Source organism: Leptodactylus fuscus, chromosome 2 (genome assembly GCF_031893055.1).
Source record: "Leptodactylus fuscus isolate aLepFus1 chromosome 2, aLepFus1.hap2, whole genome shotgun sequence".
In the NCBI taxonomy this organism is placed as follows: domain Eukaryota; kingdom Metazoa; phylum Chordata; class Amphibia; order Anura; family Leptodactylidae; genus Leptodactylus; species Leptodactylus fuscus.
The window spans coordinates 105,024,272-105,036,824 of NC_134266.1; the positions used below are offsets into that span (position 1 = coordinate 105,024,272).

The window sequence follows — 12,553 nt, forward strand, 5'->3', positions numbered from 1 at the left end:
CACATATGCGTGAATAGCCTTTAAAAAGGCTATTCAGGCACCATTAAAGTTATATTAAACTACCTCCCCGTTTTAAAATAATACCCTAAAAAAGAATGTTATCTACTTACGGATCGTGCACGCTGGACGGGCATTCAGGGTGTGTCGTCTTCTTCATCCACGCCTCTTCTTCCTCTGACGTCCTCCGGTTCCGTCTTCCTCCGGCGCTTGCGAGTGGACACTGATATTAAAAAAGGGCCTGGGCGCATGCGTAGTAGCATGCGGCTTCTACTACGGCTACTGCGCAGGCGCCCAGGCCATTTTTTTATATCAGTGTCCACTCGCGAGCGTCGGAGGAGGACGGGACCGGAGGTCATCGGAGGAAGAAGAGACATGGAAGAAGAAGACGGTGCACCCTGAATGCCCGCCCACAGTGCATGATGTGTAAGTAGATAACATTCTTTTTTAGGGTTTTATTTTAAAACGGGGAGGGGTAGTTTAATATAACTTTAGCGGTGCCTGAATAGCCTTTTTAAAGGCTATTCACGCATATGTGGGGCTCTATCAGCATGATTTTGCTGATAGAGCCCCTTTAAAGGAGTGCAAATGTTCCTCTCAAGCAACGGAATGCCCTGAAAAATAAACCACAATGTACTAAATAAGAAACTCCGATTATATCCCAACCAATAAAAATGGGAGAACAACCCAACCTAGACCCCACACTAAAATTCTAAAAAGTACAAACTATACCCAAGAATATAAACATAGCTAAATGCCATCCAATGTACCTATAAAAAAAAAAACACCCAATATTTCATTGAGAACCTTGGTTCACTCCAGTACACTCCATTTTCTTTCCAATTGTAAAAGCTTAGTTATCAGATCACCTCCCCTGCTCCCCAAGTGAGTCTGATCTATGGCCCTTTCTCTGAGATTTAACCACCTTCAGCTCTGGGCTGTACTTCCAGTACTCTACTGTATTACACAGCTGAGGCTTGGGATTAACCCCTTAGATTGCATGATCAATAGCGGGATCTCTTCCCCTTGCCACTCCTCTGGGCCCCCCGGGATGAGATCAGAGAATTCAGGGTGTTGCCATGGCTGCCAGGAGGCTGAGCGACAGCCTCCTGAATGCCGCTCCATGTTACACATAGGAAACTTATATGCTGCAATATAATGTAGGACAGGTGGCACTATCCAAAAAATCCTAATTTATTCCGTATGGTGAATTCTGTAAAGAAAAAAATTAAGCACAATATATTGCAATGCACCAATTTTATGTATTTTGTTCACCTTGCTTTCCCCAAAAAAATAGCAATAAAAAGTGATCAATAAATAAAAAAATTATATAGAAAGTCTCAAAATATGTAAAGAGGGGATTTAACCTCTACTGCAACTCTAATTTTTTTTTTATAAATATATATAACAAAGTGAATTGACAGGTCTCTACTGATAAAGTCCAGGTAGTTAAATAATATAAAACTCATTCAAGAAAATGTCTAAAACAAACCACTAATACAGTCCGTAGAAACAGACAAAAAGGTGTATTGCCTGTATACTAGTCCCTTAGCTACTTGAGTATATGTAAACAACTGTAATTTATGGTTTACTAGGTGTACATACAGAAAGAAGCAAGCACATCGGTATATGATAAAATAACAGAGCTAAGCGTTTCATTGGGGCTCAATAAGATAATTTTTGATGTAGATTGAGCCAGCGAAGCGGATGTGTAAATGAGTTGGTCCAAGTAAAAAGCTGACCAAGACCACAGATCGTAAATCAGAAAAATTTAGCCAAATTTGAACACACATTTGCACATTAGAAATTTGTTTATATTGAGTACTCCTATACAAGAACAATCTTTTAATAAACCAGATAACCCCTTTAATAATTGAATTTTTTTCTGTAACACTATAAAGATTAGCCTGCAATGTAAAATGCATACAAGCATTTCTACCTTTCTATTTTGTCTTTTTTTATCAGATGTGATTTGGGTTATCCTTAGTGTGGAGGCTGGTGGCCTTCTTGGCGTTACTCAGCAACTTTCATCCTTTGAAACAGAGTTCAACACTCAGCCTCATCGCAATCTTGGTGGAGACTTTAACCCCTTTGCTTCACCTCAGAAGAGTCGTTCCACAGAAGGAGAAACAATGAGTACCTGGACATCTGAAAATGAGATTCCTGAAGGAGAACAGAATGGACTTTCTCAGACATCTGTAAATATATGTGCGACGGATCATCAAACCAGCCATTCTGTAGCAACATATAGAGAGGTGAGACAAATGTGAAAAGTGAGTAAAATTTGAAACATTTAAAGGGTTTACAGGATTCCGAAATGCTGCAGGTTCTTGCTGTATTGACTATAATTCTTGATGTCCTAATAGCTGAGAAAAGCCCAAGTGACCATAACATAGGAGATCCAGGAACTAGGGCCAAACTACTAACTAAAACTGAACGCCATCCTGGATAACCGATATGATTTTTGTGCACGTCGGTTATTTCGATTTAGTTATTACAATATTCATGAGGTTCCAACTGCAGTTTCGCTTGGACCAATGAGCCACTGTGTGGCCCCCTCTTCAGGTCTGTTAACTAACATGATGGATCTCTGAGGCCTATAGTTAAGCCTGGTTAACAGGGTGTTGCGAAGTTTGAGTCTACACGTTACAAAGCCACATGATCAATCACAGGCAGTGGACCCTGAAGTCAGTCAGACGCCTCGAAGAGAAGAAGAGGTAGTCACGCCTGAACCAAGCTTTTTGTTTCATCACCTCACTTGGGCCCCAGAAGGGATCTCCGAATTTAATAATAGTTTCAGTTCGGATATGTTCGTTCCAAACAAAACTGCTAGGAAACCTTGCACGTACTCATACTTTAAAAGGGTCATGGTTTTAAATGGGGCGTGACCTGAATTATTGCCAATATTCCCACGTTGCATACTCACCAGTCTTCAACTGCTGTAAAATCTTCTTTCTTCCTGGTTTCTTGCATCATTTGGTGGGCGGGGTTTCACATGCAACCTGCCGTTTAGCTCCGCCCCAAATTAGCGTGTAGCTCCGCCCACTGCATAGCGTGATCCTATGGGGCGGCTGAAGGGCCTGTGATGTCATCAAAGATCTTTAAACACTATATGCACAATATTGGACTATGAAGTACAGGCAGGAGCAACTCCATTCTGTGTTACATACAGAGACTGCCTGTCTCTGCCATAATGAACACAATTGAATTAGCTAGCCTCATAACTGGGAGAACAGAAGACGTTCAGAAATGAAAGCAGCTCCCCTCCCCTATCTGAGTGCAGGACCTAGGTCACGTGGTGTAGACACAGGAATGGCTAGAAACACAGGCTAGCTCCCATGCACTTAGCCTCTCCTCCCTCCACCCTGAGAGCAGACAGATACATCACTTGACTTTTGAGCAGATAAGTCAAGGGCTGTGTCAACAATGAATTGAATAAAGTAAGATAGTGGACAAACAAAGCAGTATTGCTGAAGCAGTGTATTTAGGAAAAGTCTTACATCCACATTAACAAGCAGTATAGATAGGATCCTTGTGATGGGACAACCCCTTTAATCATAATTGAGGTAAAATTGCAATTTCGATTTGATGATTGCCCAGCCCCAAGAGGAACACGGGATTGCAAACACAGGGCAAATACATGCAGCCAAGCAGATAAAATGCAACAAAAGAACAGTATATGAGCACAGTCCGGAAAGCTGCTTGCTGTCCATGAGTAATATCCCAGACAAGCAGCCAGAATACATGTACATAGAAAACTTTTTTCTTCCATTGCGTGCTGTAAGATTTGTAGAATGTTCAGTCCTTTGCACAGAACAACGCTTGCAGTTGTATGTGTAAAGACTGAGGAAAATCAACCCTTTCCATCTGCCTTCTCCTCTCCACTCACTGAGATTCCATCTTGCTTCTCTCTTTGTATCTATGAATATACTCACTGGCCACTTTATTAGGTACACCATGCTAGTAACGGGTTGGACCCCCTTTTGCCTTCAGAACTGCCTCAATTCTTCGTGGCATAGATTCAACAAGGTGCTGGAAGCATTCCTCAGAGATTTTGGTCCATATTGACATGATGGCATCACACAGTTGCCGCAGATTTGTCGGCTGCACATCCATGATGCGAATCTCCCGTTCCACCACATCCCAAAGATGCTCTATTGGATTGAGATCTGGTGACTGTGGAGGCCATTGGAGTACAGTGAACTCATTGTCATGTTCAAGAAACCAGTCTGAGATGATTCCAGCTTTATGACATGGCGCATTATCCTGCTGAAAGTAGCCATCAGATGTTGGGTACATTGTGGTCATAAAGGGATGGACATGGTCAGCAACAATACTCAGGTAGGCTTTGGCGTTGCAACGATGCTCAATTGGTACCAAGGGGCCCAAAGAGTGCCAAGAAAATATTCCCCACACCATGACACCACCACCACCAGCCTGAACCGTTGATACAAGGCAGGATGGATCCATGCTTTCATGTTGTTGACGCCAAATTCTGACCCTACCATCCGAATGTCGCAGCAGAAATCGAGACTCATCAGACCAGGCAACGTTTTTCCAATCTTCAATTGTCCAATTTCGATGAGCTTGTGCAAATTGTAGCCTCAGTTTCCTGTTCTTAGCTGAAAGGAGTGGCACCCGGTGTGGTCTTCTGCTGCTGTAGCCCATCTGCCTCAAAGTTCGACGTACTGTGCATTCAGAGATGCTCTTCTGGCTACCTTGGTTGTAACGGGTGGTTATTTGAGTCACTGTTGCCTTTCTATCAGCTCGAACCAGTCTGGCCATTCTCCTCTGACCTCTGGCATCAACAACGCATTTCCGCCCACAGAACTGCCGCTCACTGGATGTTTTTTCTTTTTCGGACCATTCTCTGTAAACGCTAGAGATGGTTGTGCGTGAAAATCCCAGTAGATCAGCAGTTTCTGAAATACTCAGACCAGCCCTTCTGGCACCAACAACCATGCCACGTTCAAAGGCACTCAAATCACCTTTCTTCCCCATACTGATGCTTGGTTTGAACTGCAGGAGATTGTCTTGACCATGTCTACATGCCTAAATGCACTGAGTTGCCGCCATGTGATTGGCTGATTAGAAATTAAGTGTTAACGAGCAGTTGGACAGGTGTACCTAATAAAGTGGCCGGTGAGTGTAATTTCCTAGCAACAAAGAAATGAGCTGCAAATTAGCTAAAAAGGAGACACGTCTTGACAGCAACTTTAGAATGGACTTCAAGTTAAAAGTAGCTGTTTTTATTTAACGTGCATTACATTTTGGGCCAGAATGGCATTGTCTATGAAATGAGATTACCGTATATACTCGAGTATAAGCCGAATTTTTCAGGCCAGTTTTTGTGCTGAAAAAGCCCCCCTCGGCTTATACTCGAGTCAGCAAAAAGGGGGGGGAGGGGTCTATGACCAGCCACAATATTAATGTATGGAATCTCCCATAAAATAGTGCAAAAAAAAAGAAAAAGATTTAAAAAAAATAAAAGTTCTAAATCACTCCTTTCCCTAGAATACATACAAAAGTAGAAAATGACTGTGAAACACAAACACATTAGGTATCCTGGGTCTGGAAGTGCCCAGTCTACTGAATATAGGGGATCTGCAGTGCTCCTGTTCCGTTGGGAAGGGGTTAATAGGAGCACTGCAGATACCCTATATTCAGCCAGACTGAATTCCAAGTGAGGGAAGAAAAAACAGTCCTCAAGCTCAGGGAAGGGGCAGACAGACAACCAAAACACCCCCTCCCCTTTCCCAGCATCTAACATCTACTGCACCCAAAAACTCCGACCATTTAAATTTTTGAAATTTTCCAGTAGCTGCTGCATTTCCCCCCCTAGGCTTATATTCGAGTCAATAAGTTTTCCCAGTATTTTGTGGTAAAATTAGGGGGGGTCGGCTTATACTTGAGTATATACGGTAAGTTGTTTGAAAAGTCCATAGGAAAAGGTCTTATTTATCCCCTAGCTATAGGAAACAGGGTTATTTATCCTACAAATTCTGACCCCATAGATCTCCTGTTCTCCACCCATTGATCAAATGGGTAGGGCTATCAAAATAATAATAAAAAAAAATAAATATATATATATATATATATATATATATATATATATATATATATATATATATATATATATATACACATGGATCTATATATACACATTTAAAAACAACCCTAAAACCATGGCCCCTCCCATCTGCACTTTGGACGGAAGTCAATTCACAAGCTCATTATACATCAGGTGCAGTGATCTCACATATGTCTGAAGAGAAAAGAGAAGGAAATAGAGACAGAAAAAACAGACATGTATAAGGTAAGTATTTAAGGTTGTCAATATACGGTACATAAAACATCATGTATACATGCATTAATAAATCAAAAAATGGTCACAAAACAGTCTTGGTCTATGTTTTATCATTCAAATCAAATATTGATATTGTAACGAGCATAGTTTAATGATAATTTATCCATGTTCCTATGAGTGTATAAAAAATTTGGACAAAGAAACTTAATATGATGATGCCATACGTAATTATATATAGATGTGCTCCTGGCTTGATAATGCCCATAATAAATATGGTTAATTCAGCCTCCTACGCATGCGTGATGAATGTTGCCCATTTCAAAGATGGGCTCTATGTATCTAATGCGCATGCGTGGTCTCCGTTTGACTAATAGATGCAAATCCTGCAGAGGGAAGATAAGTAAATATAATAACGTGATTCTAAACTCTAGCGCATGCGTAGTAATTGCCTAGGAGAGCAGACCCTGTATCTCAACGGAGGCCAGCGCACTCTCAATCTAGCCAAATAAACCTTAACTACGATCAAGAAATAGCTAAGTACAAAACTAGAATTGATATATAGTGTTGCTAAGGGTAACCACAGTAATAAAAAATAGAAATGCTGATAACCAGTCTTTCAGTCTTAAGGATGTTGTGGGGTAATACTGAATTAATAGAAATAAGCCAAATCGTTCTTATAATTCATACCAGACGGGAATCTGGTTTTCATGGAGAAGATCCAAAAGGCTTCGCTCCTTAATAGTTGACGTTGCCAATTGCCTCCTCTCAGAGATTTGTTCACTACTTCTATGGCATGAAAACGAAAGGAGGATAAATTGCCATTATGAACATCAGAGAAATGTTTTGATACACCTGATTTGCTCAGTAAATCTTTATTAGAACTGTCCCTCAGATGTTCTGAGATCTGCATGCAACCAGTGCCCATCCTGTGCATACAACAAAAGCAATCCCAGTTGGAGAATTGATAAGAGCAAGGAGAATTTACTGAAACGATGAGTATTTCAAACACGAATCCCGTATTATTTGTGATGGATTAAAGAATAGAGGTTATCCAAGGTGGAACTTGGAAAGAGCAAAAACAATAGTGAATTAAAAGCAACGGGTTAAGCACTTTTGACAGAAAATAAGCCACGAATCAGGAGTAATAAATCTGGAGAGATATACTTCTCCACCCCATTTAGTGCTGGTTACAAAACCATTGTTAGCATTATAAGAAATACACTAGTGATTTTGAGACAAAATGAAATCATAAACAACATTCTGGGAGCAGGTTGCAATTTTGTAGCCAGGAGGGGCAGAACGCTAGGTAATACACTGTCTCCTAGTTATTTTGAGTCCAATCAATCAATACATACTGGAAGGGATCCTTAAGACTGGTTATCAGTGTTTCTATTTTTTATTACTATGGTTACCCTTAGCAACACTATATATCAATTCTAGTTTTGTACTTCGCTATTTCTTGATCGTAGTTAAGGTTTATTTGGCTGGATTGAGAGTACGCTGGCCTCCGTTGAGATACAGGGTCTGCTCTCCTAGACAATTACTACGCATGCGCTACAGTTTAGAATCATGTTATTATATTTACTTATCTTCCCTCTGCAGGATTTGCATCTATTAGTCCAGGGATAGGGAACCTTCGGCTCTCCAGCTGCTGTGAAACTACAACTCCCATCATGCTTCCATTCACTTCCATGGGAGTTCCAAGAACAGCAGTGCAAGTATGCATGCTGGGAGTTGTAGTTTTGCAACAGCTGGAGAGCCGTACGTTCCCTACCCCTGTATTAGTCAAACGGAGACTACGAATGCGCATTAGATACATAGAGCCCATCTTTGAAATGGGCAACATTCATCACGCATGCTTAGGAGGCTGAATTGGCCATATTTATTATGGGCATTATCAAGCCAGGAGCACATCTATATATAATTACGTATGGCATCATCAGATTAAGTTTCTTTGTCCAAATTTTTTATACACTCATAAGAACATGGATAAATTATCATTAAACTATGCTAGTTACAATATCAATATTTGATTTGAATGATAAAACATAGATCAAGACCGTTTTATGACCATTTTTTGATTTATTAATGCATGTATACATGATGTTTTATGTACCGTATATTGACAACCTTAAATACTTACCTTATACATGTCTGTTTTTTCTGTCTCTGTTTCCTTCTCTTTTCTCTTCAGGCATATATGAGATCACTGCACCTGATGTATAATGAGCTTGTGAATTGACTTCCGTCCAAAGTGCAGACAGGAGGGGCCATGGTTTTAGGGTTGTTTTTTAATATGTATATATAGATCCATGTAACTTTCTGCAGATTATGCCATGACTAAGAGGACTTGTCCTCGAAACGCGTAGGCTTTTGCCGTATCCAAACCTGCACTTTGGAAGCTTATCTCTGTATATGACTTTTAATAGCGGAGCATGACTCTGAATAAAGTATAAGTTTTTAACTTTTCACCAGTGAACGCTTTGCTGGATTCCTGCTTCCCTTCCTCTTACATTCACAAAGGGTTAAAGGAGAAAATGCATATGACAGTATATCATGCAATTTCGTCCAAGGACAAAAATACCCCACATGTGGGTGTTAAGGTGATTTTTGGCAGCACATGGAAGGGAAGGAGCGACACTGGGCATTTGAACAGCAGATTTTGCTGGAGTAGTTTTAATGCGCCATGTCTCATTTGCAGAGCCCATAGAGAACCAAAACAATGGAAACCCTATTTTATAAGCTACTCAGAAACCCTCACGGCATTCATCAAGGGGTCTAATGAGCATTTTGAAAAAGCTGTTTCACTGATTTATTTTACTAACATTGGGATGTGTAAATGAAAAATTACTAAAATGTAACTTTATCCCCAAAGTTTTCATTTTCACAAGAGGTTAAAGGAGAAAAAGCACCCCACAGTTTATTAAACAATTTCTCCTGAACATGGCGATACTCCATAATTGGTCATAATCTGCGGTGTGGGTGTGCGGTGGGGCTCTGAATAGAAAGAGAGCTATTTGGCTTTTGCTGGAATATTTTTCAGGTGCCATGTCGCATTTGCAGAGCTCCTACAGTACCAATGACGTGGAAACCCCCTAAAAATTATCCCTCATAGAATTTATCTAGGGGTAGAGTGAGCATTTTGACCTCACAGCTGTTTCACAGATTTTATTAACATTGGGATGTAAAAATTAAAAATTACTTTTTTCCAATAAATCATCCATTTAGCGCCATATTTTTAATTTTTGCAAGTAGTTAAAGAATTAAAAGGCCCCCACAGTTTGTTACACAATTGCTCATGAACTCGGCAATACCCCATATGTGGTAATAATCTGCTGTATGGGTACATAGTGGGGCTCAGAATGGAAAGAGCACTCCTAAAACTATTAAGTGGGCCATCCCGAGGGGCAAAAAATTATATATGTAGGTGTAAACTGCTGCTTGGGCACACAGCAGGGCTCAGAAGGGAAGGAGCACTGCGCTTTTTAGCTTTTGGGGTACAGATTTAGAGGGACTTCTAGGGGCCATGTTGTTTTTGCAGAGCCCTGGAGATGCCAATAAACTGGAATTCCCCAAGAAGTGACCCCATTTTGTAGGGACAATTTTAGAATCTCTGCAAAAGTGTCATGGCATCCAAAAACTAAACCGTCTAAGTCTGTGCTCCAAAAACCAAATAACCCTTCTTCCCTTATTTGTCCGGCTGTGCCCTAATATCAATTTTATACCCACATATGACATTCCGTACATTATCCTGGGTACACCAGTGTCATACATGTGGCATAGACTGCAATTTGGGCACACAGCAGGGTGCAGAAGGGAAGGAGCGGGGCCACACGGTGGCTCAGTGGTTAGCACTGCAGCCTTGCAGCGCTGGGTCCTGGTGTTGAAATCCCGCCAAGGGCATAAAAACCATCTGCAAGGAGTTTGTATGTTCTCCCCGTGTTTGCATGGATTTCCATCCCATATTCCAAAAAAAAGACATACTGATAGGGAAAAATGTACATTGTGAGCCCTATGTGGGGCTCACAATCTACATTAAAAAAAAAAAAAAAAAAAAGGGAAGGAGCGCTATGTGGCTTTTGGAGTACAGATTCAGATGTTTGATATCTGAACACCATGTCATGTTTGGAGTGACCTCATTTTGAAAACTGCACCCCTCAAAGAATTTATCAGGGCTGTAGTGTGTATTAGTATCCCAGACGTGACTGCACAGTGGATGGTGAAGAGGGAACATATATAAGCTGTGCGGAGTACATTGCAAACACGAAATTCCCTACTATTTCCCAGTAGCTCCTATGATTGGGGGAGGGTCACTTCTGGTGTCTTTTTCCCTCATAAGCTCTAAATCTGGGGCGTCCCAGCTTATATATTCCCCTTCTGACACATTATGCAATCTATATTTTCTTTATTTTTCTAGTGATGTGGCCATATAAGGGCTTGTTGTTTGTGGGATGAGATGTGTTTTGTAATGACTCCATGTTTGGGTGCCTACAGCTTATTGAATTTTTTATTGAATTATTGAACATTTTATTAACTCTTTCTTGCTGGATTTGAAAAAAAAAATTTTATTCTGGCATTGCATTTTACCTTTTAAATTTATTGACATGCAACGTACAGCATAAGTAACATGTTATCTTTAAGGGGCCACACGGTGGCTCAGTGGTTAGCACTGCAGCCTTGCAGCGCTGGAGTCCTGGTGTTCAAATCCCGCCAAGGGCATAAAACCAACTGCAAGGAGTTTGTATGTTCTCCCCGTGTTTGCATGGATTTCCATCCCATATTTCAAAGACATACTGATAGGGAAAAATGTACATTGTGAGCTCTATGTGGGGCTCACAATCTACATTTAAAAAAAAAAAAGTAACATGTTATCTTTATTCTGAGGGTCGGTATGATTACGGCAATTTTGATCCAGCAATACTTTGATTGCTGATATTATTATGCACTGTGAAACACAGCATGCACATGTCTCACAGTGCATCATAGGAAGTCAGGCTGTGCAGACGGCACAGCCTGATGTCAGAAGGTCCTGGCAGGATCACCAGGTAGCAGGGGGCTCCTAGCAGCCTCGTGTCACTGGCCAGACCCCAGGCTGCATATTACAGATACCAGCAACCCCTGATCTCGCCATGGGGGTGAAAAGATTGCGGAACCCTTTGGATGCTCCTACCGGATTTTATGGAAACGGGTGTTGGCTGACTGTAAGAGCTAACACCCGGTTGTTACTTCATAGTGCGCAAACTACTTTGCGCCCATGACGTAATACTATGTCAAAGGTCGCTAGTATTGAAAAAAAAAAATGTCTAAATTTCACCTCCATATTGTTTTACTTCCCGTGAAATGCTTAAAGGGTTAAAAAAAAACTTCCCAAATGCAGTATTGAATTACTTGAGGGGGTTCACTTTTGAAAATGGGGTGATTTATGGGGGTTTCTAATATAGAGGCCTTTATAATCCCCTTCAGAACTGAAGTGGCCCCTAATAAATTAGTTTGGGATATGGTAGATAATATTGACACATGTTCATTTTGAAAAATGAGGCCTGGTCCTTAATGCACTTTTCGGCTTTTTTCTTAAGGGGTTAAAGGTTAAGCCCAGAGACGATCAAACATCATATCAACAATAGTAATAGTAAATCATTGTACCGATCCTCCATATCCCTGTTCCAATGATGAAGCATTTTGTGTTGGAGACTCCGCCTGTGTACCATAGCCCAAGGTAGTGCATCTATTGAGGCTTCATGATTTGATGAATTGTAAATGGTGGGGATTTGTTTAGAATTCTTACTGCAGCTTGATTTTTTTTTAGTAATCTTTTTAGGAAGAAAAAGCATTTGCAATTCTGTGTTTATGAAGCCTATAAAAAAAAATTAAGTTTCTGGCAACAACTGGGAATTCTCCCAATTTATCTGGAATCCAAGTTCTCTGAGAAGTGTGATGATGTGGCTCCATCGGTAGAAGAGATGCTGATGGAGTGGTTATCAGCCAATCATCTGGAAAAAAAACTTGAATTGCTTTCAATCTCAAAGCTGCTACTGCAACTACTACTGCTGCCATTTTGGTGAAGACAATTGGAGAAGAAGGTAGACCAAAAGAGAGTTCTTTGATTTGGTAGTGACTGAGTGATCCTAAGTGATTGACAGCTTTCCTTGAAACAAGATGGATGGGAACATGCAGATATGCATCTTTCAAGTCCAGGGATGCTAGGACTTGGCCTTTTTGAAAGGCTGCTGTAACTGTCCTTATTGTTTA

At 40.7% G+C, this 12,553-nt stretch overlaps 1 protein-coding gene across 1 annotated transcript in view; it reads left to right on the forward strand.

Annotated features, from left to right (window-relative positions):
• Positions 1 to 12,553, forward strand: part of ILRUN (inflammation and lipid regulator with UBA-like and NBR1-like domains) — a 75,952-nt gene that overhangs the window by 37,731 nt on the left and 25,668 nt on the right. Inside the window, exon 4 of the mRNA XM_075264351.1 lies at positions 1,963 to 2,252. Coding sequence (XP_075120452.1) covers positions 1,963 to 2,252 — 290 coding nt within the window. The remainder of the gene's footprint in view (positions 1 to 1,962; positions 2,253 to 12,553) is intronic.